The sequence below is a fragment of the Oxyura jamaicensis genome, chromosome 21 (genome assembly GCF_011077185.1).
Source record: "Oxyura jamaicensis isolate SHBP4307 breed ruddy duck chromosome 21, BPBGC_Ojam_1.0, whole genome shotgun sequence".
NCBI lineage: Eukaryota > Metazoa > Chordata > Aves > Anseriformes > Anatidae > Oxyura > Oxyura jamaicensis.
In genome coordinates, this window is record NC_048913.1 from 753778 (window position 1) to 781594 (window position 27817).

General features: G+C 62.3%; 1 protein-coding gene across 10 annotated transcripts; it reads right to left on the reverse strand.

Moving 5' to 3' along the window:
- KCNAB2 (potassium voltage-gated channel subfamily A regulatory beta subunit 2) lies at nucleotides 1–27775 on the reverse strand. Of its 10 annotated transcripts, none has more exons than XM_035344808.1 (17): nucleotides 27709–27775; nucleotides 19596–19715; nucleotides 19217–19258; nucleotides 8758–8801; nucleotides 8031–8068; nucleotides 7753–7832; nucleotides 5768–5812; nucleotides 5517–5561; nucleotides 5393–5436; nucleotides 5206–5292; nucleotides 4611–4655; nucleotides 1933–2018; nucleotides 1653–1773; nucleotides 1458–1552; nucleotides 1081–1201; nucleotides 922–1010; nucleotides 1–698 (listed from the first exon to the last, which is right to left on the reverse strand). In XM_035344808.1, exons 2-17 carry the CDS (start codon nucleotides 19670–19672, stop codon nucleotides 609–611), a joined length of 1149 nt encoding a protein of 382 aa, XP_035200699.1. In that variant the 5' UTR covers nucleotides 19673–19715; nucleotides 27709–27775; the 3' UTR covers nucleotides 1–608. The 10 variants fall into 10 exon arrangements, with proteins under 10 accessions (XP_035200699.1, XP_035200697.1, XP_035200698.1 ...); XM_035344806.1 differs by lacking the exon at nucleotides 27709–27775 and adding an exon at nucleotides 24270–24419; XM_035344807.1 differs by lacking the exon at nucleotides 27709–27775 and adding an exon at nucleotides 23890–24168.
- Nucleotides 27776–27817: the final 42 nt, after the last annotated feature.

Here is a 27817-nt window from a genome sequence, read left to right on the forward strand (position 1 = left end):
TGTTGGTGGTAGTTTCGTTGTTTCCTTGTTGGTGTTGTACAGCAGCCTCTTACAGCCCGTGCGGTCCCAGCCAGCAGCCAGCCCTGCACGTGCAATGCTCCCGCGGCCGCCGTGCTCCGAGCACGCCCGAATGTAACAGCCTCCTCGTCCAGAAACACAAAGTAAAGAAGAGAAGCAGCGGGGAGACGCATGCAACGGCCGGAGCCGCCGCCCGGGACAGGTCCCACCGGCCGAGTCCTCTGCGCGGTGCCCAGCGAGCGCGCCGCATGCCGGGGCCACGTGCCGGGGCCAGCCAGGCCAGTGCAGAGCCCAAGCCCGAGGCGCCCGTCGTCGTTGTGCACCAGCGCGGGCAGCTTCTGCAGTTGGAGAGGAAGCTCCGAGGGTGGGCACTGCCTCTGCGCACTCCCCAGCGGTGGCTTTTCTTGCATCCAAAATAAATGTTACGTAGTAAGCATTATGTTCTCTTGCAGCGACATTTGAAACGATTTCTCGACACGGTCTCGGCGCGTTGTGTTCTCGATGCGAACCGCTCTCCACTTTGCTTCAACAAAGCGTAAGCAAGCGAACAGGAGGCGAGGGCGGCGTGGTGTCCCAGCGACGGTGCGTGCTTAGGATCTGTAGTCCTTCTTGCTGTAGGGTTTATTGCCCAGGATGCTGTCAATCTCGTGGACAATGGAAGACGACAGCTTTGGAAGAACCTGTGTGCAAGCAGGGAGCGTGGTCAGGATTCAGGTGGGACGGTGGCAGCAGAGCTGGCCCCGTGCCCTGTACCACTCCCACCGCCTGGCAAAGCAGCGTCTTTGATTCAGCATTCCATCAGGCAAACCCCCACTTTTTCTTCTGCAAAACCTCCCCTTCCTACGTGGCGCAGGGCAGCACTGGACCTGTCCCATCCCTGCCGTGGAGCCGCGTGGGCCTCACCTGTATTGCTCCGATGTTCTCCATCAGCTGGTCCGCGTTGGAGGCACCCAGCAGGACAGAGCTGACGCCCTCGTTCCGCAGACACCAGGCTGGGGATGCAGAGCGTGGAGCCTGAGCACGGCCCGGCTGCCCCCCCGCTCCCCTCCCCAGCCCCCTTACCGATGGCGAGCTGGGGCAGCGTGCAGCCCAGGCGCTCGGCAATGGCCTGCAGCTCCTTCAGCTTGGCCTGCTGCCGCCGGCCCTCCTCGCTCAGGATCTTGTCCTTCAGCCACTGGTACCCCTGGGGGTGAGAGAGGAGGGTCAGCAGCGGTCCCTGGCACGCTGCCTGTCCCATCCTATGGCATATGGGACAGGACCAGCACCTTGCAAGTAATGTGCTGTGCTTTGCATGGAAAAGGTAACCAGAATGTCCCAAGGTCTTGGCATCTCAACCTCTGTACCCCCTCCCCAACACCCTCCCGCTCTGCAGTCGGTCCCTCCCCAGGGGCGCCCCGAGCAGTGCGAGTCTCCTGGCACGTGCAGAGTGCAGGGCTCACCTTCAGCGATGCCCGGGAGTAGGGGGGGATGCCGCCGTCGTACTTCCCTGAGACGATGCCGCAGGCCAGCGGGGACCAGGTCATGGCGCCGACACCTGGGGAGCAGAGCAGAGGGGTGAGCCGGCTGCTCCCCGTGCTCCAGCCCTTCCTGCTGGGTTTGGGTGAGGACCTGGGGGCCGGGGCCGGGGCCGGTACCTATCTTGTGGAAGAGCTCGGGAAGCTGCACCTCCACCTTCTCCCGCTGGAACATGTGGTACTCGGCCTGCTCGCAGATCGGTGGGATCAGGTTGAACTGCCGGGCCACCGAGTACGCCTCCTGCAAAGCCCAAGTGTGCAGTGTCAGCGCCCGCTGTGCCCGTGTCCTGGCTCCACTGCCCCACGAGGCCGTGGCGGCCGCTCCAGCAGCGATTCGGGCACCGAGGCCTCTGCAAGCATTTATTTGTAACAGCATCAGCCAGTGGCGCGCAGCCCCTACCATGATCTCCATGGAGCTCCAGCGCGACGTCCCCCAGTACATGGCCATCCCCTGGTTGATGACATGGGTCATGGCGCGCACCGTCTCTGCCGGGGAGGAAGGGGAGAGCGGCAGGCGGGCGTTAGGGAGCGGGACCCGCGGCCGGGCGCGGGCACGCCGCGGGGAGGGGGGCTGGCGCTGCACAGACATCTTGCAAGCAGTGTACGTCCAAACACCAAACCGGGGCGGGAGTTTGACGCGGAAATTAAAACAAAAGGGAACCGAAAATGACCCGCAAGAGAGAGACTGCACTGGAAATCGCTTCTCCACACCTAGTGCTTTTCCAAATCTATTAAAAACAGACCCAAATCAAACCACATGAGAGTCACATGGAGCTGACATATTTAGGTGCGATTGTGCTGAGATGAGCAGGGAGAGACAAAAAGGATGTGATTTATGGTCCCCCAGGTGGGGGTGGTGTTCAGGAGATGCTTTTGGAGAGGGAGCAGGAGGGGGCTGAGGGAGCAGGCGCCGGCGCTGCCCGGGGTGGGAGACACTGGGCTCTGGGGCACAGAGAGCAGCCCAAGGCTCGAGGGACCAGGCCCTCGCCGCGAGGACACCAGCACCAATGCTGTGCGTGGCACCCGGAGACCAGCTGAAAGCATCACCCTCACACAAAAAAGACAGGAAAAGTAGGGGAAAAAGAGAAACAGGCAGAAAAGGGCTGCTTTGAGTACTCAGGGGAGAGCGGCAGGCTGAGCCCCATGCCCGGCACCAGCACCGCAAGGGAGGCTGGCGCTGCCTCCAAGGTGGAGGGGCTAAGAGCCAGCTCCAGCTTTGCCCCAAATGCTCCATCACAGAAATGAGTCACAGGTAAAACAGGGCTTAAGGACACACAAAAAAAGAGCACCTTCCCCAAACCCTGCGTTTAGTAAGTGGTGTTGGCAGCACCACGGGTCTCTCACAGGATGGCTCTGGGATGCGCATGAACCCACCAGCATGCGGCAAGGGCGCCTGGGGCCACCACGTCGTACAGTGCTTGCAAGGCTGCTTGCAAATGCCGCAGAAGAGGGGGAAGCTGGTGGGCAGGTGTTTCTACAACCCTCTGGTTACAACCGGCTGGAAAGCACGCCTGCTGCTCGCATCCCCGGGCACCACCATCCGCACCTGCCTCCGCAGCTCAGAGAGTGGGCCACGATGGGAAACGTGGAGCTGCAGACCGGTCAGGCTGTCCGGAGGCTGCCCATGGGGAGGATGCAGGAGGCGGCCCATCCTCTGCACCCAGCACTGCCCTGACCTCCAAAACGAAATGCTGAGCAGGAGCAGCCGGGATCACTGCTCCATCCAGGGCTTGCAGCCCGGAGGAAGGGGCTCGGTGCCGGAACCAACCACCAGTGCCTCTGGGCCAGCATCACGACCTCGGCCTTGTGCTGCTCGGCTGGGGGGGCTTGGCTGCATCTTCAGCTGCTGGCCCCAGGCAGCTCTGAACCATGCAGGCTGGGTTGCAAGCCAAGACGTGGTGCCACGCCAAATGGAGGAAGCAGGAAGGAAAACGCAAACAAGGTTTGGTTTAACACCACCAGCACATGCAGCAGTGGGCTGGCAGCTCAGCCAGGCACTGGGTTTGTGTTAACCAAAGGCTTTGTCAGTCGGCTCTGGCAGCTCCGCATGGGACAAGAGAGGGCCGCATGGAGAAAGCCTGGTCCTGCACGTGCAGGGAGGGGGGCAAACAGGGGCGGCCTGGGCTGGGGGAGGCTGCGTGCAGCTAGCTGGGTGCTGGGCTGCAGCCCCGCATGGGGACGGGCTGGCAGCGCCCAGGGCAGCAGGAAAAGCTGCACCTGGAAGGACTGCCGGCTCCGGCAGGAAACGGGGCTGCTGCGGGGTGCTCCCACGCACCCCACGCACTCACAGCTGGGATGGAGAGAGGAGAGCTGCAGGTCTGCAGCTGAGCACGGAGCCGGCTGCCCCCAGCCCCCCCTGCCCGGCACCCACCGTGCGAGCTGCATCCCACGGGGCTGGAAATCGCCCGGGTTTGGATTTCTCCATTCATTAAAACTTGTGTCAAGTGGCGCATTGCCAGGCAGGCTTTTGCCCAAGCCCTTTATCCACATACGGAGAGGAAACACCCGGCACAGCCCGGTGCAGGCAGCAGGGCAGGGCCGAGAGCTGGCACCACGGCACCTGGGAGCCGGTCCGCTCCAACAGCGGCACCTTGCAGCTTCCACCAGCCTTCGTGCTGCGCGGGGATCCCACTCCTCGCCACTCAGGGGACCTGAACCCCCTGCATCAAGGAATGATTCTTGAAATCCCCTGCAACAAGGACCATGTCGTGTTCCCCCCGGCATGCTCGCTCCACTCCCGAGCGCTCTCCCAGCAGCCCCCATGCGCTCTGAGCCCCGCGGCACGGGGCTAAAGCAGCGCTTCCAGCAGCAGCGCGCCCGACCGGCAGCCATGCATGGGGAGAGGACCAGGGGTGAGATGAGGCGACAGGGAGGGGAGCCACCAGCTGTTTGCTTTGTTCCTTTACTTGCAAGATGTTCTCGGGGGCAGGGGGTGTATTTTTGTTTGGCTGTTGCTGCTGTTTTCCTTTGCGCATTTTATGGAGAGGATTGTTCGGGGGGAAGGAATTAAAACTAAAGACAAGTGCGGGTTCTGTCCCATAAAATGCCGCTGGGGTTCAGACTGCGGGTACGATGTACCTTCTATGATGAATGTTCTTGACTTGGAAGAACTAAATGGGTCCCCTGGTGATAAAAGAAAGATGTAGAGAGACCAGAGGTTACAGCTGCCGGCGTATCACAGCGAAGGGCACGACGAGGGGCGTGGGGCTGGGGCGCCTCCAGCACCGTGGCAGCAGCCTCCAGCTGTCCAAGCGTGGCCGGGGAGGCTCCTGGCACTGGGCGAGGGGGGATGGGGGGTGTTCTGCAGAGGTTTAACTTTGTGCCCGTGCTGAACGCATTGACAGAGGGAAGGATTTATGCTCAGTAATGGAAAACGCTTTAAAAGAGAAAGCCTGCCACACAAAGCATGATTAAAACCCACGGATGGCAATGAAATACAAGACGCACGATGCGATGCACAGCTGAGGCTGCTGGGAAGCAGCCCTCCCGCTCGGGACCAGCAGGTCGCCGCCTCTCCGCACCGCTGAGGGGCGAGAGGGGAGAAGCGGGACCTGGGGGCAGCGGGGCGGTGTTGCTGAGGAAGGGGCACGGCCCTGGAGACCTGGGCTGGACGCCTGCTCCCGCCCAGCATGTCCCAGCACCCGGATGGCATGGCAGTGCTGGCGGCACCTACCTTCCATCGGCGTGTTGGGGTCGGGCCTGTTGGCGAACACCACGTCCACGTAGTCCAGCTGCAGCCGCTCCAGAGATGCCTTCAGACCTGGCCGCACAGCACAGGGGCCATCAGGGGCGGTCGCTGCACGCCGGGCTCTCCGCAGCCAGCCAGAGCCGGTGGCACTGCGTCCTGCCCGCTCCCCTACCTTCTATGATGTGCTTTCGGGACAGGCCCCTCTCCGTCTCCGCTCTGAAAGAAGAGGAAGCACAGGTCAGGGCCCGCCGTGCGCTGGCCGCTCTCTTGCAGGGCAGGGTGGGTGTGCTACCTACTTTCCTCCCCAGAAGATTTTGGTGGTGATGACCAGGCTGGATCGTCTGCGGGGAGAGGCGAGAGTCACCGCTGTGCCTGCAAAGCCCCGAGCGCCCTGCCCTGTGCCCCGCTTGGCCCCCTGCCCGCGAGGAGCAGTGCCCACAGCCCCCAGCTCCTTCCCCAGCCCGCAGGCACCGCAGTTGCCAAGGAAATCTGCCGCATGAAAATTCATGTGCTGTGAAATGCCTGACCCAGGGAAAGTCATACCTACCTCCACCCCTTCTTCTTGATAATGTTTCCCAGCACAACTTCAGCCCTACAGAAAGGGAGACATAAGCCGTGAGCTCTTTAGGCTGGTACAGGAATTAGGTCAGGAATGCTTTGGTAATGAGAAGCGACTGCGAGCGGCATTGGGGAGCCCCGGGAGCGGAGGGAGAGGAGCAGGCGAGCGCCACAGGGCCGGGCAGAGCCTGGTGGGGACACCCAGGGCCCGGTGCCTGCCCCAGGGCCGGCCGTGCCGCCCTCCTCGTGGTCTCAGCCCTGCGCACGCAGCCCCAGACGCTCGCCCCTGGAGGTTGCTAAAGCCTCCTGAAGAGGGAAGCCTCGCAGAAGGGGAAGGGGAGCGCAGGAGTCTGCAAGAGGGCTGAGGCTCGGCCAGGGCAGCTCCACTCGGGCAGGGGCGCCTCACTGGAGACAAGCCCTCTGGAGAGCCATTTGCCAGCTCCTCCAGCAGTGCCGCTGCTCCCCAACAACGAGAGCTTTCTATTTTTAAGCGTCTGTGTGGGCCTGCTCCTCGCACCGCGATGCATCGGGGCCACCCCTCCTGCGGAGCAGCCCCGGCACACGGTGCCCTGGGAGAGCCACCCGGTGCCCCCGCATCCCCAGGCACCACATGCCGCCTCCCTGGTGCAGGCGTGGGGCTGTGATGGGACCAGGTCGGCACGGAGGGGGGAAGAAACACAGCCCAGCACCACCCGGGTGGGCTGTGCCTGCTCCGTGCCCCAGCACTGGGGCTGCTCAGGGTGCTCCCCAACTGTGTTTTGTGACGGCTGAGGCAGAGCCGGTGCAGGAGCCGCCGGCACAACTTCCCCTCCTCCTGTCACCCCTCTGCCAGCACCAGAGCCCCCTGTGCTGTGCCGGCACCGTGTGGCCTGGACAGAGCCCTCACCTCCACAGGAGAGGGCGCGGTGAGATGTAATGTTTGAGCAAATGTGAAATGACTTCCGAAAACGAGAGCGGAGAAGCGGAATGATTTAATTATTTCCACTCTCCAAACTTTTAAACCAACCTGCATGACAATGGCTGTCCTCGCTGAGCTAATGGAGAGCAAGGAGGACGAGCTCCTCATTACTGCTCTCGGGGGTGACGGGCTTGCCTGAATGCTTAAGATTACCTATCCTTTCAAACTCTCTTTCAAATATTTAGAAACTGGAGTGGCTGCAGGCACACTGTACTGAAGAGCTTTAATACAGCTCGAACAATGCTGTGAATGAGCACAGCAGTCTCTGAAAACCTCAGGTACAAGGAAATCCAGCGTGCCTGGAGAACTGGGCTGGATGGGGGATTGGAGGGATGGTTTGCAAAGAGCCACGAAGCCAACGAGTTATCGACACCCGGTGAGAGCGGGGCTGCAGCGTGCAGCACAGCCTGGCCCTGTCCCGGTGGGGGCTCTGCAGCACCGCAGTGACCACATGGCAAAGCCACGGCACACCAAACCCACGGCACACCGCCCGCCAGCAGCTACAGCCCAGCCCGGCAGCAGCCACAAGCAGTGTCGAAGGGCTCCGTAAATTCAGATGTGGTTGCCTAAATCACCCAACGAGTATTGAGGGGCTCTGTGAGTGCTGGAGGCTGCCTGGGGTTCTTGCACTGACACATGGGACTGAGCTTGCTGAAGGCAACACCGTCCTTGCCCAGGTTTCTGGGTAACGCAGGAGTGGGTTTGAGGGAAGAAAAAGGAGGTTTTGCTATTACGTCGATAGCCGTGCTGATGCTTTTAATGCTAAATATACTGCAGCCTGCAGCTGCGAGGGGATTGAAGATGCCTCAGCACTCTCCAGCCCAAAGCCCAGCTCAGCACCTCTCTGCCCCGTGGCCCCGCATGGCTCCAACACCCAGCTGCCCAGCCTGGCAGCAGCTCAAGAACGCTGGAGGGGAGCACAGGATGCGGCCCGGGGTGAGGAGGAGTCAGGGAGAGCCCGGTGAGGAAGGCTCAAACAGCACGTGCAGCCCCTCGTGCCGAAGCGGGGTACTCACTTGCCAGCAGCGTAGACTTCTGCTGTGTCAAAGAGATTAATGCCATTGTCATATGCTAAAGTCATCAGCTGCTCGGCCATCTGCAAAGACAAAGCGGGGATGCTTGGGGGGGGATGCCCAAGAGCGCTCGGAGGAGCCCAAGCTGAGTCCTGGTGCCCCGGGGTGGCTCCACGGTGTGGTGCCCTGCGACTGGGCCCATGGCCGTGGGGGGAACCCTGCCGGCAGGGAGCCAGACTGCGTGCCGTGGGGCAACACTGGCCGGTGGGCACTGTCCTTACCTCATCCGTGATCTGCCCTCCGAAAGTCACCCATGTCCCTGCGGAGGAGAGAAGTCACACGTTGAGCACAGTGGCTGCAGGTATGGGCAGGGGGCAGTGGGGCCATGCCGTGGGGGGTTCTGTCCCGTCCCCGACCGCGCCGTGCCCTGACCGCCCACCCCAGCTATCCTGGCATAGCTCCTGTGTGGCCACGCTTTGCGCCAACGCATGTGGCAAAGCACTTGCAGTCCATACCGTTCTCTTTCTGTTACGTCAGGGGAGAAAAAGAGAAAACCACGTGAGAACTTCTGGGCCACATCGCAGCATTGCTGCCGGCCCGGAAGAAAGCCCCCTCTTATCTTTGTGAGCGAGTGGTAACGTTTCAGACACAGAAACCCATTGTTGCCAGCGACAATCACAGAGCTGTAAATACATCTATCCGTGCTTTGTAAGCGGCTCACTCGGGCTGGAAGCCCACCGGGCTGCTTGTCCCGCGCACGTTCCCAGCTAGATCTGAGGCCAGCAGCAGGCTCTGTGAGGGCGCTGCCCCCGCCGCTGTGCTGAGCCGGCGCGAGAATTGAGGACAAAGCAGAAATTTTTGGCCACTATTAGCTGCTGGGAGTGCAAGAAACGCCGTGCCAGCAGCTGAGGCATGCTTCTGACCATCCGCTTTTTCTCCCCCACGAAGCGCAGGAGCCCCGCTGCGCACCCCCGAGCCAGGAGCCGTGCGGGGAGGGCAGGCACTCACCCAAGCCGAGGCAGGACACTCTCAGCCCAGACTTGCCCAGATTTCTGCAAGACAGAGACCCATTAGAATAGCACTCGTAAATCCTCACGCTGATAATTAATTAAGCTAATTAAAAAGACGACCCCCCCGGCACTGCCCGGCTCTTGGAGGGCACAGCCTACGTGAGCTCCCCACCTGCACGCTGCGGGGCCGGGGCATTTATTCACATCCCCGTGCAGGAGGCGAGGGGCAGCAGGGAGACTGAAACCCACCCCGGAACGGGCACCGGTGACGAAGTGAAATGCACAACGGCCCTGCGTGCCGCGGGGTGGGCACAGAACTGCACCTTGCTCCCTGAATGTCCCACGCATCGCTGCACGACAGGAAGCGCTGCCAGCGGTCCTGGAGTGCCCGGGCTGCCCCGAGCTGCGGTGCTGGTGGGGACGTGGGGACAGGCAGCAGCCGGCCCCCAGTGCCACCAGCCGGACACCCCCAGGTGCAGGTGCCCCCCACCAGCAAGAGAGGGGGAAAAGCCCAGAAAAAAAAAAAACAAAAAAAACAGGGAACCTCATGTCAGGAGGGTGGGAGAGCAGCAATGGGGACAGAGAGGCACACACAGCACCGGGGCGTGCACTGCGTGTAGAGACACCTGCAGAAGTGACCCTCTGAAATGAGAACCTAAAAGACGCACGTCTCTCCTCTAAACCACAAATCATGGCTGGAAAAGTCAAGCATTTATTTTAAAATAGGAGGAGGGGGAAAAGATGAAACAGCTGAGGCCAGCTGAAAGCACCGAGACCTAACCACAGTCACTGCTCTACTTCTGCAACCAGGCAAAACCGAAATAAACCTGGGGCTGTCGCGAGCCAGAAGGTACAAGAGAAAGAACAACAAAAAGGGAAGGTGGATGCGGCTCCTCCAAGAGACAATAATTGCTGATGAAACCACAGATCATTGAGCAGTAAAAGTTGGCTGAATGCACAGGGGCATGCCAGCAGCAAAAGCACACGGGAAGTGCCCAGCCTGGCCCCATAACCGTGCCAGCAGCCTCCGTGCACCTCCTGTAACAACGAGCCCAGGAAAAACCATGCGAGGGGCAGGTCAGGGAGCGGCTGCCGGGGCTGCACGGGGCCACATCCGTGCTGGGGCGCACCCCAAGGGGAGAGCACGGTGCCCGGCTCTGCCCTGATGTGGGACGCTGCCCCCGGGACCTGCCAGTCCTTGCCGTGTCGGCATCGCGGGGAGCTCGCAAGGGGAGAAGCGGCTCGTGAGCGGAGCAGGTGCCTGCAGGCACGAAGCACCCCTGCACAACACTGAAAATTTGGCTGGCACAAAGAAGTGGAGAATATTCTTTCGGGAACGAATCCAGGCAGGCAGACGTCTTTCCTGCCTTTGCCACAGTGATTGATAGCGCATTTTTAAAAATCACAAAGGTTCAAACAACAAGCATTAAAATAAATAAAGTGTAGGTGAGCTGCTGCAGCCCGCCCGCGCGCGGCTGCCGGAGCCGAGTCGCGTAGCAACTGCGAGGGCCCGCGGCCCCCTGCGACCCCTGCCTCCCCCGGCCCCGGCCCAGGGGGCTGAGGGCGCGGGGACGGAGCAGAGCCACAGGACGGCGATGATGTTTATTAATTTCAGGCTGAGATTAATCAGGACGCTTTCTTTCTGCGCTGCTGCACTATTGTCCAACATCTGGAAGGCACGGGCTGCTCCCGCGCCACGGAGCAGATGCTCCACGTCTCAAACCCGTTTTATTTTTAGACTGCTTAGCAGAGGGCAGCGGCGATCGTCATGGGCTGTCAGCACGGTGAACACCAGGGCCGTGGGGCTGTGATGCACAGGGGAGCACAACCATGGCTCGCCCGACCCGTGTCGCTGCACGGGCACCGGTACTGCTCCGGGAGCCCTCCCGGGCGTGGGAGGCAGCCCTGTGGCACAGGGGCGACGGGAGTGCCTCCGCTCATGGCTTCCCTGCGCAGAAGTTTATGGATTGGCCGCCAAACTGAGACACGTGCAGCTACCTGGGGAGGCCACGCACGGGAATTTCAGGGGACGGGCATCCCCCTGCACGGTGGAGGGCCTGTACAGCATCCGTTTGCAAGGAGCCTTTGTACGGAGGAGAGCAGGGGTCTTTGGAGAGCTGGGTGGCCCAGTGCAGGTGTAGTGCCACCATCACCATCACCTCCCAAGGCTCTCGGAGGAACCCTGGCTCTGGCAGCCACCCGAGCAGGTCACCGCCTGGCAGAGGGGTGGTCCAGGGAGCTGGAAGCACATCTGCATGCTTGGAGAGGAACTGGGCAGGGGGAGAGCGGCACACAGGATGCATTGTGTCTGTGGTTACACCGCTGAGACCTGGCTGTGGCAGTGCCCGTGCCCACTCTCTGAACCCCAGGACGGCGCTGAGCCCACCCTGCCCAGCGCCGAGTTGAGCCCCACCACACCGGGCACCCCAAGCCCCGGGCAGTGCACGCAGCCACACCAGGCGAGAGGGACGTGGCTAATTAGGAAGATAACAGAGGGCGACGGCTGATCTCATGCCAGCGGTACGCCTGCCTGATGCGTTTTGCATCCCAGCACTGTTCGCATCTGGGCTGGAGCGGGAGCACGCAGCTGCGATCAGCTGGGGCTCGGCGTGAGCTCAGCTACGTGGGGAACCCCCTGCCCGAGCACAGGGCGCTGAGAGCATTAACCCAGGGCACGCTGTGCACACGCCGTGCTTCATGTCCAGACCCGCACACACAGACAGGGTCTGAACACTTCTCACAGCTCAGCACACGCTCCCTGGGGCTGTGAGCGAACTGGCGGTGCTGCAAAGCCCCCGATGCCTTCACACCCCATGAACAAGCGTGTGCCACGAAGTCTCCAACTTCCCCAGCTCAGCTGCTGCTCGCTGCCACAGGCTCACCAGGCACCATGGGTCCTCCTAAACCCCAAACTGCATTTTTGGGCTACTTTTTCCCTTCCCATTCCACTGTTTTACATCAGGTTGGACCAAAACCATACTGAAAGGGGAAAGACAGCAAACTGCGAGGGAGGAAATGAAGGTGAGCAGTGCACACACGGAGCAGACCAGCACTTGTAGCTCTGAGAAACCAGGAGCAGGAAGATGGGAATAATACACCCCCATCCCCGAGCCTCCCTCCTGCACAAATCACAGCGAGGAGTATCAAATGCACCCGAACCAGCAGCACGTCTCCCCGAGCGAGCAGCGTGTCCTTCTCCTACCTGTATTTCATCCCCGGCTGCTTCACGCTGGATTCGCTGGACGACGGGGCGTTCTGCACCGAGAGCTGCCCCAGGCTCCGGGCGACCATGGCCACTGCCCGGAATTTGCTGCGCGTGCCGAGGCTGGGGCTGCTGGCATTCTGCCGGTTCAGCCGGTCCTCCGCGCTCCGGCTCTTTATGCTGTGCTCGGAGCACACAAAGGAGACCTGCATGCTGCCCTGCGGTTCGGGCTGGAAGGCTCCCTCCCTCCCCGGGGCTCAGCCGCTCCTCCCGGGCGCGCTGCGGAGCGTCAGGAGTGAGGATAACGGGGAGGACTTCCCCCAGAAACGCGCAGGTCCCGGAGGAGAGGGCAAAGCGCAGCAGCCAGCAGATGCCGCGTGCTCGCTCTCAGCCTGCGGCAGCGCCAGTGCTTGCCTGTCCGAGGGTTAAAGGCAAACTTGGGGACGTTGTAGTGCTGTCCTCCGCCTCCAGCCCCCTCCCGGACACGCAGACCCCCGGGTCTCCGCCGAGCGTTGCCGATGCTGCCGGTGGGTCCAGCCGTGCCGTGCCGTGGGGAGCGCCCTACGCCCCGGCTGCGTGGGGGAGAGGGGTGTGTGCCCCCCGTGGGGCCGGTGTCCTGGGCGCCGTGTGGCCAGGGCTCTGTGCTGCGCTGCGGCCCCCCGGCATCGCCCGCCGGGCACCCCTCGCCTCCCGCGACCCTCCCGCGGCCGCGGAGGCGGCAGGGAGCAGCGGCAGCAGCCTAAATTTAGACGGCAAACTCTGCGAAGCAGGGCCCTCCTCCTAACGTCTGCGAAGCATCACTCAGCCAACATGACGGCTGTGGGGCTGGATCGAGAGACCCAGCTTATATCAGCTCCAAGCCATCAATATTTGATGAGTTTTAGGAAGCAAACAAACAATGTCAGAGCAGGTGGGGAGGCAGAAACATGACCACTTCCAGCCGCTCTGTGCCGGGAAGGCGCACACCCCCCTTTATTTCTGAAGAGCGTGCCTCTGCCGCGCAGGGCTGCTGGAAAGCCTCTCGAATTATCTGCCTTCACCTTGTCCCTCTGAATCTCCTTCCATGGAGAGGTGCTGACAGCCCTGCATTCACAACTCCTGGCCAGCACACAGACCTGGGGGGCTGCACCCCGCTGCCACCGGGGCCAGAGCCCTGGGGTGATGGTGGCCAGCCCTGCCAGCCTCCACCCCTGCCTCCATCCCTGCCTCCACCCTGCCCTGCAGGTGCTGCTTCCCCAGTCCAGGATGTGAGTTTTGGGGTTCAACAGGCAACAATAGGGAAAGGAGCCCCTGGCCGTGAAGGGCTCTGTTTTCTTCCTTCAGCTGTGCAAGAACAGTGCAGTGTCTCTGCTCCTAAGCTGATCCAAGTCAGATGTAAAATCTCTCACATGAGTATTTGCACATTAAAAAGTACGTTATTACTGGGTAAATGCACAGCCCATGGAGATGCCGCCAGCTCTCCTGCTTCCTCCTGGGGCAAAAGCCTCGCTGGGTTTGAAGCTGGTGCTGTGACCCGCGTGAATCTTCCCTGAAACTTCCCCACAGAAGAACTAAATCAATCAAGCTGAAACCCAATTCCAGCATCTGCTGCTGAAGGAAGGACATGAGTGGCTGTGCTCATAGGCCATCGGCCACGGGCTCCGTGGGCGTTGCTGCGGCAGCTGCCGGGCTGCCCACGCCGGGGGGACACACAGCTGCACCCCAGCAGGCAGGGCTCCGATGGCCGGGAAGTCGTGGTCAGAGCAGGAGGGGAACCACCGGGACAGCCTCCAGCCGGACGGCCAGTGCAGTGCTGTGCAGTCATTTCTGGAGCACAAGGAAAATGGTTTGGGGCTGGGGACTGGCTTATGGGGGCGTGCAAGGGGATTACATAAATCAGCCTCCGATGGAACGAGACAACTTGTGATCTGCTCGGGCTTCCCTCTGCCTCAAAGCTCCTTAGCGCGGGCGGCGGGGCTGGGTAATCCGCGGGCGGCAGCGCAAGCAGCCCCCGGCCCCGGGCGGGGGAATCCTGCTGCGCTCCCCACCAAAACGATTCCTGCCGCTCTCCTGTGGCCGACCCACGTGGGCACCTTCCCCAGGGGCACGAGCAGCGTGGGCGCTTCTGCATCCCCCAGCTGCGGGGGGAGCTCTGTGCCCCCAGCAGCCCCGCAGTAATCTGCCCGCAGCGCTGAGCCCAGATTAACGCCGCCGCCAGCTTCTGCCCACAGCCACCAGCACAAGGAACGGCCGCAGGTCTGCAGGAGCAACCCCAGCAGCTCCCCCGAGCTGCCCCCGTCCCCTGGGCTGACCCCTGGGCTGCGGGCGGCCCCAAGCGAGGAGGTGCCCAAGGGCCGTGCCTGCTGGTGCACTCCATCAATAAATAATTGCCGCATGAATATTAAATGGGCTGCTGCGACGTGTAAATGTTACCCCTGCTTTTTGTTAAGCGGCCAGGACAGCTCCTCGCCCTTGCTGCCCTCTCCCCTGCGGGGACATGGAGGCTGGGGACCGTGCTGGGAAGCTGCGGGCGCTCTGCGCATCCCCCCTCCAGCAACGGTGCCGTAATGAGAGGGACAAGAGTGAGCTGAAACACTGATACGCTGCTCACCGCTCCGTGCCCTGGACCTACATGCAAAATTAATGGCGTGCCAGCTGTCCCTGTGCTCACAGGCAGCTTTCCGGCTCAGCAGGACATTTTCTCAGCTTTATTCTACCCCCTCCCTGCATCAGTGTTTAATTTTGCAGCCAGAGAGGCCAGGGGAGCACAGGGCACCCGGAAGCACACATTAAATCCTCCTGCAAACACTGCAAAAGGCCAGAGCCGCGCAGTTGCACAAAATACATTTGCACTTCCAAACTTCCCACCGACACTGAAGTAAAAGCAAAAATAAGCTGGGAAGCTTAAAGAGCACCACTGACCAAGCGAGGCAGAAAGGCGCTGATTTATGCCAGCCGCCCCTGCACGCACCGCGCCCATTCTCCTTCCCTCGAGGGACTGCAAAGGGTCACACCGTCATCGAGAGAGAAGCCGTAAGCTGGCACGTTTGGCTGGGCAGCGTCAGCGCGTCACCTGCAGGAAGCGCCACGCGGAGCAGGCTGCGACGCCGCCCCGTGCCCGGGCACCGCACCGAGCCCTGGCACCACCGGGATTTCTGTGCCCGTCTGGCATGCCTGGTGCTCGCGACGCTTCGCCCGAGCGGCCACGGCCCCTTACCTGTACTTCATGCCGGTGGCGCGGGCCGTGCAGCCGTCCAGCGAGAGCCCGTGCGTCCGCAGGAACTCCTCCAGTGTCTTGGCCTGCGCCGCCGCGCGGACGTCCCGCAGCCGCCGCAGCTCCAGCGCGTCCGCCCGCCGCGGCTGCTGCAGCCCCCAGTCCGGGTGGTGCCGGCTGGCCACGCTGCGCAGGCTCTCGCTGTACGTCATGGACAGCATCCTGCTGCCCGAGCGTGGGGGCTGCGGGCCGGCCGGGCAGCGAGGGCTCAGGGGCGCGTCGCAGAGAGCCGGGCAGCCGCCCCGACCTCCCGCAGCGCCGCGGCGCCCCAGGGCCCCAGCCTCGTGCCCGGCCTCGTGGGGACCCGCAGCAGGTCTGCCCCTCGTGCGGCCCGGGGAGGGGACAAGGGGTCCTGGCGATAAATGGCAAAACAACTGGCTTAAGCGGAACAGAAGTCTGCACAGGAAAGCCAACGAGCAAAAGAAATGGCAAATGCGGCGCAGCAGCAGGGAAGGGAATGGAAGGGGTGCTGCCTGGGCTGGCCCATGGTGCTGACGGAGCTGCATGGGGTGCTCATGTGGGGCTCAGCCCCACCACACTGCCCTCCTGGCATGGCACAGCGTGGGTACAAGCACTGCACGATGCAGCGGGGTCCCGGAGCTCCTGCTGTGATGGTGCTGAGCTGGGTGCACTGCTGCAGCCTGCCACGTGCCCACCTTGAGGCACGGCTCTACTTCTGTGGGGGACACTGACCGGGCTGCAACCAATTTGTCTTCCCTCAGGAACACACAGCAAAGGGACACGGGTGGCCCCTGGAACTGGCTGGGGTGGAACGAGCGGTGCTGCAGTTCCTGGCAGAAGCTGGTGCTTGCACAGGGGCCATACTCGCTGGCCAGCGAGGACGCACGGCCACATGGGGCTCCCATGGGGCAGGAGTCCTGCAGAAGGGCCGCAGGCGCCAGGCAGCCCTCGGGGTGCCTGTGGTGCCCGCAGCAGGCTGCTGCAGCCCGTGCCGCCAGCCAACACCTTCCCTGCAGCAGCAGCGCGGCGCCGAGTGCGGCGCTGAGCACAGCCTGCAGCACAGCGGGCACCGAGCACGGCCAGAGGAGCCCAGCACCCCGCGGCAGCGCCTGCGACCCCGCTGGTGGCGGCACGGAGGAGGTGGCATTGATTTCCCTGCTGCTCTCTGGAACACGATCTGCACTGAGGGCCTGAGCGAGCTGCACATCTCTGGGGGCTCCCAACGGGCCCTGGGTGGGGAGAGCCCAGCGCAGCGCCTGGCTGTGCCCGACACCCCACTGCTGGCATTGTTTTCTTTTCTTTTTTTCCCGAGAAGTTATTTTACGGCAGCACAGCTTGAAAGCAGTGTGTGCTCTTCCAGTGAAGTGTGACCTCAAGAAAAAAGCAGAAAAAGGGGAAAAAAAAAGAGAGCATTAACTTGCAGGGAATTACTGAAAACCCTGGGGAGTTTGTGTGATAAACAATGTGTTTGAAAATACCGTAAAACTCCTCCTGCTCAGGAAAATCACGCGGCAAGAGTTCCTACAGCGCAGGAAAATATGAAAAGAGGATCACCTCTCCTGAAGTCGGGTGGGACTATGACAAAACAAAACCCGAACACCTCGCAAACACCAGCTCTGGCAGCGTGCTGACCGCTGCTGGCTGCAGCCCCCGCAGGACTGGCTGGAGGGGGCTGCGCTCCCTGGTGCCCCAGCCCCTGCTCCGGGAGGGGGCACCCAGTGGCAGGCAGTGGGCATGGAGCTGGGGACAGTGGCATGGAAAGCAAAACCCCTCCGACCTCCTGCACCCACCCAGCTCTTCCTGGAATGCCTCGGAGCTGGGGCCTGCAGCCGGCAGTGCCGGCACGGAGCCCTTCCCCGTGGCCAAGGGATTTCACCCCGTGGTGCCGGCAGCTCCCCGGCTCCACAGCAGCCAGGAAAATCAAAGGAGCACACAGCACTGCTGCACACTTCTCTGGCTTCATCTCGCTGCAATTAAATTAAGGCGGCGGATGAAGTCGGTGGGGGTGATGTGAGCTGCTCCAAGGAGCGAGGTGGTAATTAGCTGCATGCCCTGTTTTGACACCTCTCTGATTTTTGGCTGAGCAACATTACGAGGTGGCAGGCAGAGCACAGAAGCACTGGGTGCGTCCCCGGGCAACTTAGCAAAAACTTTCTGCTAACTGAGGAACGACAAGCAGTGCCCCAGCGGGGGGCTGGAAAAGCTGCCAAAGCCCAGGCAGTGACATGCCAAAGCAGGAGCTGTGCTGCGGAGGATTGCGGGCAGGACCCCCGAGCACCCCCTGTCCCCAGCCCGCAGGGACCCTGCCACCCAGAGCCGAACGCGACGCAGGGCACTCTGAGGGTGCAGTGAGCGGTGCCGCGGTGCCAGAAGGTGGTGGCGAGCCCGAGGCCGGTGCCCCCCTCCAGGGGCAGACCAGGCACTTTCCAGCCCACACCCGCCATTTCACACCCTGCCTGCAACAGAACAAAAACACCACCACAAACAAAAACGCCCCCAAACAAATGAGCCCTGCGTTACCTTGGGCAGCAAATCCCTCCAGCCCTGCCAGGCCCCGCTGTGTGGCCGGGGGTGCACAGACCCCTGCCCAGACAAATGCACCCCTCGCGCACCGGGGAGCTGCCTCCTGCGCCCACGGAGCCACCGGGTGCCACCCGGCCCCTTGCGCGTCCGGCCCCGCGCCGCCCGGCGGCTCGGACTTACCCGGCTTGTGGGGATCCTGCTCATTAAAATGAAAAGCTCTGGGTTGTTAGGGTTCCCTTGGACAGCTATAAGACATGCACAGCTGTGTTTTTTTTTCATTAGGGGAGTGTCGATGCTTAGCATCCAAAGCAATTGGTGAATACAGGTCCCTCCAGAGTCAAGTTTTTTAGCAGCGCTCCATTAGCCCTATTAGGGTATTTTCTTCCTAGCGAACAGCAGTTCAATTATTCATGACTTCTCTAAAAGCCTGTGGATGTGCAGCTGCTTTATGAACACTGGCTTCATTTCCCCTGCCCGGAGCTGCCCCTGGCTGGTGGCTGCAGCGAGGCGCCTCGCAGCGACAGGTTGTGTCCCGCCGGGACGCGCGTGGCGGCGACACCCGGGGTGCCAAGGAGCCCCTTGGCGTGGTGTCAGGGCTCACAGCTGGGCTGCCGAGGGACGTCGGGTCCAAAACACAAACACCTCTGGGCAGACACACTTCTCCTAAACACAGATCTGCTCCAGACCCTGTCACCCTCTCCTCCATCCACACGCTGTGCTGGGGGATGGAGGGGGAGGCCATGGTGCATCGCCCCTCGCACCACCACGGGCTGTCCTGGAGGTGGCCAGGCCGGATCCAGCCCGACACCGCTGTGCTACGGTGTCCCTGGAAGCACTGAAGTGGCTCCCAGCGCCCTGCTGGCACCGTGTGCCAGAGAAAAGTGCCTTTTTAATTTTAGTCAGTAAAAGGATGGAGAAAAAAACATGTGTTGTCTTATGTATCAGTTAATGACATTTCTCTAAATGGAAGGAGCAGATGAAAGGGCTGGACGGATTCCTGGAGCAGCCCTGGGGAAAAGCTAACAGGCTCAGGCTGTTCTCCGCACAGCACCAGCCGAGCCAGGCTTGTCAAGGGCGAGGAGATGACGGCACGTCCCAGCCCCCCCCGGCCCCCGTGCCGCCAGGCCAGGCCCCTGCAAAGCGGCAGCATCCCGGTGCCCTCGGTGTTCGGTGCTGCTCCCAGCGCCCCGGGCTGCACCCAGCACGTGCAGGGTTCATGGGCCCGACGGACAGCACGAGTCTGGGTTCAGGAAGTGTTGGGACAGTGCTCTCAGATATATGACATGGTTTTGTGTGGGGCCGGGAGCTGGGCTCGGTGATCCTCGTGGGTCCCTTCCAGCTCTATGACTCGAGGATTTAAGCGATGGCCGGGCCCACCGGCAGCATGCAGGAGAACATCCCGGGGGGTTCCCTGAGCCCCGTGCGGATGTGGAGCAGCCACAGGCGAGGGGCTGCCCCGCTGTGGGACATTTCTACTTCCCGGGGGCATTTTTAGGGAGAAAGAAAGGACTCGGTTACCTGTAGAACTGGAGCTGGCGCTTGGGGCTCCCATACCTAGCGCTTCCGACAGCAAGTAGGAGAGAGAAGAAACATGCCACAAACCGCGTTAGAAAGGTGGAGGGCCCGGCGGGACCGCGTGGCCGAACCGGGACTGGTGGTGGCAGGAGGGGGTTGGTGGTGCCCCCTGTGCTGCACCCACCCGTGGGTGCCCGATGCACCGGGTACTGGCATGCTCCCGGACGGTAACCGGAGGAATCAGCTCTTAAAATGAGACCCTGGTGCCCAGGGGCTGCCCGCGGCTTGGCAGTCCTAGAAGTGGATTTCCACCACGCACACCAATGGCCGTGGGATTGCTGGGTCCCGCCGAGCCCCTGGGGCTGCCCAGGCCGGTGCTCACCTGTAGATCATCCCGGGGGAGCCCGTCTGCCTCAGCGAGAGTCGTGCCGGGGAGTCAGTGGTCGATTCCGGATACATGGAGCCAGCCTCGCGTCCCAAGCCCCGCTCTCTGCCTTACCCTCTGAAAAAAAAAAAAAAAGAGGAAGAAAAGCTGAACCAGACGCAGGTTTGCAGAGCATGCAGATGACGGCGTTTCCTGTCACTGAAGCCTGTGAGCCGGATGGGCGTGCGGCAAGGGCACAGCATGGTCCCCGCCACCCCGCGTGGAGCCCCGCGTGGAGCCCCAGAGACCCCAGCACCACAACCCACTGCCGGTCACCGCCTACTGCTGCTTACCCCATGTCCCTGCACCTCCCCCAGGCCCGTCCCACACTGCCCCGGCCAGTGCCACCAGTTCCCCTTGCTGGGTTGTTTTCCCCAAAATTCAGGGGCTGGTGGCTTCCAAAAGTTGGCAGTTGCTGAGAGGCTGGGAGAACACAACCCAGGGCGTGGGGTTCATGGACAAAGGCTGGGGACTGCGTGCTTTGGCAGTGAGCAGGATGCTGTGCAAGGCTGCACTGCTGGTGTGCTGCTGGGTGCTGAGCAGGGCTGCCTGCTGCCTGCACTGCTGCCTGCACTGCTGCCTGCACTGCTGCCCGTGCTGCTGCCTGCGCTGCTGCCCACAGGAGACAATCAGGACACGCCACAGGGCGAGCCAGCTCCGGGGCTGCAGAGCTGCACTGGTGAGGCCCAGCCCTGTGCGGCAGCAGTCTTACAACACAGCAGGAAACAGTGAAGAAATTCAGGGCCTGAAAAATTAAACATTTTGCTGACAGGGAAAAAAAAATCAACCCTGTAACAACCCTGTGAGGCTCCTTCTGCAGTGTGTGTGTTATTCCCAAGCACAACCAGAAAAGAAAATTATCCGGGCTTTTCCTGCAGTCTGCTTGCACGAGGGGGGTGCAGGAGCTCTGAGGGAAGGGGCGGATTTCAGTCTTTTAAATTTAAACGACCTTTCCGCGGAGCCATGAAACCGAACCTCTACACTGCAGGCAGCGAGCTGCTTTGTGCCCTGGATTTGGAGCCAGATATTTCTGCGCTGCCCCCCCCCCCCAGCAGGTGCAGGGCCTGGCGCACGGCGCTCGCCTCCCGGCACGCATCCTGCGCGCATCCCTGCACGGCGCGCACGCAGCCCGCGCGCGGCGGCGCAGCCCCTGCAGCCCTCGCGGCCCAATGGCAGCGGCTGCGGCAGCCGGGGCCCGTCCCCGCCGAGCCGCTCGCCAGCACGGCGGGAGCTCTGCGGCCGTGCTGCAGCCCTGCGCCAACGGCCCCCCTCGCGCAGCAGGGCCGGGAGCGCGGCTCGCAGCAGCTCAGCGAGGACAGGATTATTTTTCTACTGGCAGGAGGCAGCTGCCCTCCCGCTGCCACGCCACTCCCTGCGGCTGAGCAGCCCGGGCACCGCTGCGTAGCGTGACCCCAGCGGGATGCTGCGGAGCGCGGCCCCCAGCGGGTGTGCGGCACCCCCGTGCTGCCCGTGGGTCCTGCAGCGCAAGAGCCTTCCCCCAAAGCACTGCAGGAGCGCCAGCAGTGCTCTGCAGAGCACAAGGAAAGACCAAGCACCATGGGCAAAGCTGTAAGCATCCCCAGGGGGTGAGAGTCCCCAGAAAGGGGCTCCGGGAAGGGCAAAGCGGGCAGGAGCGGCGGTTCTGCTCCCGGAGATCAGAAACCCCGTACGCACAGCACCTCCCGCTGTTCGGCAGTGCAGGGCCAGCCGCAGCCGCCAGTCCCTGCCTGCCCCACCAAAGTTACCGGGAAGCAAAGTGATGAGGCTGAGGGGAGCTGCTGCACCAAGGGGACCCCGCTCTGACCCACAGCTGGGGCAGCAGCACTGCTTCTGTGTCTGCACGAGCAGAGAGAGGCCAGAAACAGGCTCAAAACTATTGCACAGCTTAGGAGCGGCTCTTTTCATGCGTTCTGGATAATTCTGGTGAGCCAGCCCTGCTGCCTCTCAGTGGGTGTCCCCAGCCACCCCCTTGGTGCCGGGTGCCCCAGCCCTGTTGGAGGAGCTTGGCGGGGCAGCAGCGCCAATGCCAAAGGCTCCACTCTCACCAGAGCAGCGCAGCACAGCCAAGCTGTGACCGTGCTTGCTGGGGAACCGCTGGCAGCCTTAAAATGTGGAAAGGGATGTAAGGCCCTTGAGGCATCTTCTGCCCAGGTGGTGCATGGTGCCCCAGGGACCTGCCCCAGCTTCAAAGCAGAGCGGCGTGCCATGAGGGGCATGCACCGTGGGGCAACATGGCTTGGCATGGCATGGCACAGCATGGCATGGCATGGCACGGCATGGCACAGCATGGCATGGCATGGCACGGCATGGCACAGCATGGCATGGCATGGCACGGCACTCTCCAGGACAGCACTAATCCCCAGGACGAGGCAGCTCTGCCAGGCCACCAGCGTGTCCCTCCAGGTGCTCAGAGCCAGAAGCGCTGCCCAAAGCCCCGTCCCTCCGGTGCCGACATTTTTCTGTTGCCCCTGCAGGGAGCTCGGGACAACTCCTGCAGCTTCGGCTTCACCGGGGCAAAACTCAGCACAAATTTCTGCAGGGTGATGTGTGGAAACAGAAGAAAAGAGTTCTCTTCCGTGTGATGTTGGGTATAAAAGTGTGGGATGCTCCTGGGACCCAGGCATGAGGGATGCCCTGAATGCTCGCTGCCACCCAGCTCCCGTCCCCGTCCCCATCCCCACGCTGTGCCAGCAGGATGGGTCAGGAGAGCACAGCCACTGACATGCTGCAAGGATTTATGGCCAAGGTGGCCCAGGGCTGAGGCTCTGCTGGGCCAGCTGGGTGGATGGTTTGAAGGAGGTTTTAAGACTTGTTCATTAGAGAGTTAATTGCCGAGATGTAACTGCATGGCTTTACCCTAGTCCTGACCAGGTGTGGTGCAGACGTGGGAATGCACTGACTGAAATCAAACTGCCCCGCAGATGAGTAGTGATGCTGAAACACCAAAGTGAGGGCCTGTGCCTACTTCTTGGCCAAAAGGTCTCCTTCAGGCAGAGCCACCACGTGAAGCCTGAGTGCCCCAGCCAGCCCCGAGCATGGCCCCCCGAGCACCCCAGCTCCAGCCAGCGGCAGCCCGGTGCATGGGGCAGGCAGAAACCTGGCACCTCTGGTTCCACCCTGACCTTCCCTGGTGGCAAAGCCGGCACGGGGCATCCTACGACACCCTGCCCATCTCGGCGCTGATCTCGGTGGGGCTGCACTGCCAGTGGGTGGCTGCTCCACCAGGAGCCCCCCACGCACAGGTGCTCTGCTGAGCCCCGGCAGGGCCAAACTGATGCTTCCCCCTTCCCAGGACCTTCCGTCCCTGCTGCAGCCGCCACTGCTTTGGCTGAGGCACGGCGGTCCCCAGGCTGAGCACCCTGAGCATGGGGTAGGAGGAGGGCTGTGGGACCCCCACCCCTGCCTGTGATCCAGCAAAGCCCTTTTGTGGGGGTGCGGGTGCGGCTGCACAGAGCCTCTCCCCACTCGAGGTGCCTGTCCTGGGATTTTTTTTTTTTAATTTTATTTTTTTCTTTCTTTTTTTTTTTTTTTTTTTTTTCAGGGTTTGGTAAACAGCGTCCTCAGCGAATTCCCCCCCCCAACGCACTACAGAAAAGATGACTTCAGGACGATTAGTCATATTGCCCTACTGTGACTTGCAAATGCTTTGCCAGACCCAGCACCTCCTGCCATCGCCTCCTTCCTCATGCCCTGCATGTCCCCGGCACAGCCAGGTCCCCGCGCCCCCCGCGCCCCCCGCCTGCAGCGGTGCCTGCAGGGGTGTGTGGGGCAGGATCCCCCCTGCCCGCACGGGACCCTGCAGAGCCCTGCAGGCTCCTTGCAGGCTCGGCATTCGGGTATGTTTATAACCCATTCATTAAAATAACAACAAAGCCGCCCGGCAGGGGTCTAGCTGCAACACGTGAGGTCGCCTGCAATTTTACCGTGCACTCTGAAGCGCAGGCACTCGGCGCTGCTCAGCGCCCGGAGTCAATGACAAACCCTAAAATCACATGTGACACACCAAACGGGATTATTTCTTTTCGCATTCACGTATGCAAGCAGAGAAGTAACGCTGCCCGTCACGCACCCGAGCACACGCAAGCCCCCGATGTGCAGCCCCGCCGAACCACGCTGCCCTCCGCAGAGCCCGCGGCCGGGCTCCTGCTGCACTGCACCTGCGGGCGAGGCACCCACAGCCCGGCGCAGCGGCACTGCGGGGCCGGCCAGTGGCACGCCGAAGGGCAGCAGCACCCCGAAGCCGCGCACCTACCTCAGCTCCGAGGTCTGCAGGCACACAAAGCCAGCCTTCCCCCCCCCCCCCCCCCGCCCCGAAAGTTTTTCTTCCTCGGTGGTGAAGATGTGCAGTTGGGAGGAAAAAAAAAAAATGAGACGCAAATCAGCTGACGGCAGAGAGCAGCCTGGCAGAGATGGAGGCTCTGCAGATTTTGGAGAGCGGTGCCAGATGCCTGTCCAGAGCGACCGCGAGCGCTCACGCACGCTGGAGGCAGACGCGGCGGGTGGTATTTTTCACCCCATTCCCCTCGGCTCCCCGAAAACCAGCCCTTCGCGGCAGAGCTTCGTGCCCGCGGAAGCGCGCGGCGGGAGGCGGGGGAGCCCCTGCCAGCACGGATGCAGCAAACGCGTCCTCACCGCGCTCACATCCTGACTCGGCAAGTTTTGCGCCGCACCGTACCGACGTGACGAGCCTGGTCTCCCGTGCCCGCCGGAGGCCGCCGGTGCCTGTGCCTTAACCGTGTCGCTGCCGCCGCTGCGGCCCCAGCCCCGCGCCCCCCGGGAGCGCAAGCGTGCGCAGAGCGAGCGGCGGCTGTGCTGCGCCCGCCGCCCCGAACGCGCGGCACAAAGGCAGGCTTGGTGCCGGGGCTGCTTCAGAGGGAGGGGAGCAGGATGTCTCCGCCACTGGATGCTTTTCAATCCTGCTGGAGGCTTTTCTTAAGGAATAAAAGAAGAAGGGAAGAAGTGTCGTGCCGAGCAGGAAGCCGGGCTGTGTGAGGCCAGGGTGCTGCTGGCCCCACGGGATGGTGGCAATGGCCCCTTCTGGCCTCCGAAGCTGCGAATATCCAAAGAAAACAGAGGAGAGCCGGGGGAGCTCTGCACCAGGCAGCGTGCAAGACTTGCACCAACTGAGGCAGCGGCTGGTTTGCGCCCCGTGCTGCTTTGGAGCTGAGAACAGCAGCAGCAGAGAGAAACCCGGGATGGCGCCAGCACCCACTGCAGCTGGTTGGGAGTGGGACGGCGTGTCTGGCCATGATGGGCAGGGGTCCCCAGCGATGCCCAGGGGTGCAAAGCTGCATTTCAGGAGTGCTGTGGTGCTGGGTTGCCTTCCAGCCTGCACCCCACATGGCTCTGGGGGACCCTGGGCAGTTGGGCAGCGGCTGGTACCACACAACTTCAGCCTGAGCTGCTGGATACCCTGGGCACCAAGCTTTCCTCCTTGGCACTGATAAATAATTGGTGTGTTTGTCTCTGCAGAGGCACCGAGAGCTTCTGGTGTACGTTAAGAGATGTTTAATAACGTCCCGGCTGGCAGTGGTTGCCACATTTTAACTGACTTTTGCTTTTTTGCCATCTTGGAAGGTTCCTTCCCCAAAACACGCCATTTGGAGATGAAAGAGACACCCGAGGAATTAGAGCAGACTTGTCCCCAGCTCCATTACAGCGCTGTAATACTGGAGTGATCAGAGCTGATACTGCTCGAGGCTTGGTTGAACACGAGAACCAGGGGCCAAGTGAACGAAAAGGGCCAGTGTTTCAGAAGCAGGCAGCTCGCACAGTAGGTTATTTTTGTTTAAATCAGGAAAACTGGGCGCTCCCCAGCACCCCCTGTGAGTGCTGACCACCGTGGCTCGCAGGGCACGCGGTGCCGAGTGCCGCAGCACAGCTGCGCTCCCAGCACCCGCACGGATCTGGGATTGCAGCTCAGGAAAAATGGGGAAAGACATCTGCCTCAGGAGTCCCAAAATAGCCAGGAACTGAGCCTGCATGCAAATTTTGTTCTGACTGTAACCACACTTGCCTGATGAAAAACCAAGCAAGTTTTGCACACAGACGCAGACACCGGTGACGGGGCCACCAGACACGGGGCTACTTCCCAGCGCACCAGGACTAACAGGGACCTGCTTGCCAACACGTGCAGGGGCAGCTCCAGAAGCACGAGTGTGCTGGCCAGCAGAAAAACACTTGGAAAGAAAAAAGACAAGCCAATGCCAAGATTTATTGAGAGTGTTGAGCACGGCAAGCTCCCCTCGCTGAGCTGCATGATTTCTGGCAGCAGGGTGCAGGACACGGGGCAGGAACCCAGCCCAGCCCTTCCACAAGAGCTTTGCAGCACCGGCCTGGCAGCTCTGCTTCTCCAGCAAGCTGTGTTCACCTGCACCAGTTGTTCTGCTCCCTGTGCCATGTGTCCAGCCCACAGACCTGCACACTGAGAGTGAGGAGATGGTGACGGTGCCTGGGACACCTCGGCCCTGCTCCGTGCCTTATGAGGTTAAAAAAATAAATGTAAAAACCACTGCTCCCCTCTACCTTCTGCTAGTGGCTGCAAGCAGAGGCTTTTCTTGCGAACCAGCAGGAGAAGCATTGCACACATGTATATGCAATTATTATATAATGCGTGTGCTCACTGCATACATGAATTTTCTCTGTGTTGGCCACCCTGCCTCTCTGGGCACTTACCCGTGACACAGAAATGTGGCTTGCAGCATTGCAAGGTTTAGAAGCAACCTGCGATTTTGGAAGCCTGGCTTGATGCACTTGCATGCACAAAGCCAGGAGCAGTTTTGATTTCTCGAGGCGCGACGTACGTGCTCCTCTCTTCTGCCAAAAGGCTTTTACCAGGACAGGAGCCCCTAAGAGCCTGCAGGAAGCATCCCATATCACCTGTGTCACACTCAACAGCAAAGGCACACGGGTGCTTGCTGGATATCTTGGGGCTGTCCGCACTTGCCCACCTTAAGGAGACAGCCCTGAGAAGTATGGACCGGACCGGAGCAGCTCACGCCTCGGGAGCATCTGGCAGCAAACCCCAGGGGCACGCACAGCAGCGGGGCCGTGTGGAGGCAGGACCCGTCCATCAGCGCGGGGATGAAGGTCGGGGGGGAATGAAGGCACAGGGATGAAGGTTGCTCCTCCGTCTGTCCGGCCGCACGCGTCCTGCTACCTACACACGGGGTCACCTGCCTGGGAGCTGAGTCCTGCCGCTGCAGCTGGCCCCTCTGCCAAGGCAGGGAGGGTGTTCGGGGAAATTTTTGGCGAAATATTTGCACTTTTGGTTTGGTTTGCCTGCTTGTTTGGCAGCCGGTACCCGGGCTTCAACGCCTCTGCCCTGCTGCAGCTCCGGGGGGCCACAAGAGGAACGCTTTGGGTCTGCGGGGAGCCCTGCTGGGCCCGGGGCCGCCTTCAGGAGTACCGCGCCCCGCCTGGGGGCTGGCACCGACTTCACAGCCGGGCGGCATCGGCGTGAGGGGGGCACGGCACGGCACGGCACGGAGCGGCTTGGCACGGAACGGTACGGCACGGCACGGCATGGCCCGGTACGGCTCAGCACGGCTCGGCTCGACACTGCACTGCACGGCACAACATGGTCCGGCACGGCTCGGCTCGGCTCGGCTCGGCTCGGCTCGGCACGGCACGGCACGGCCCGGCCCGGTTCAGGCATGGCCCGGCTCGGCACGGTTCAGCCTCGGCTCGGCACCGCTCGGCTCGGCACGGCACGGCCCGGTTCAGGCTCGGCGCCCTCGTGGGGGGCAGGCCCCGCCCCGCCGCCGCTGATTGGCCGCGCCGCCTGCTCCTCCGGCCGCATGCAAATCGCGGCCGCCCCGCGCGGCGCCCATTGGCTACAAATGGGCGCAGCCCCGCCCCCAGGCCCGAGCGGGCCGCCGGTAACGGGGACCCCCGCGCCGCGCCGGGACCCCCGCGAGCCCCGCGCCCGCCGTCCCCGGGCCCCGCATCTACCGGCTCCGCATCCCCCGGGCCGAGGCCCCGCGCGGCCCCGCGTCTCCCGGCGGTCCCGCGTCCCCCGGCCACACGTTCCCCGGTCCCGGCCCCGCGCCCCGCTCCCGTCCCCGCTCACCGGCGCGAACGCAGCGGGGCCGGCCGGACCGAGCGGCGCCGAGCGGAGCGGGACCAAGCAGAGCCGAGCGGCGCCTCCCCCGCGGGGCGGCGCCCATCGCCCCAGTAAC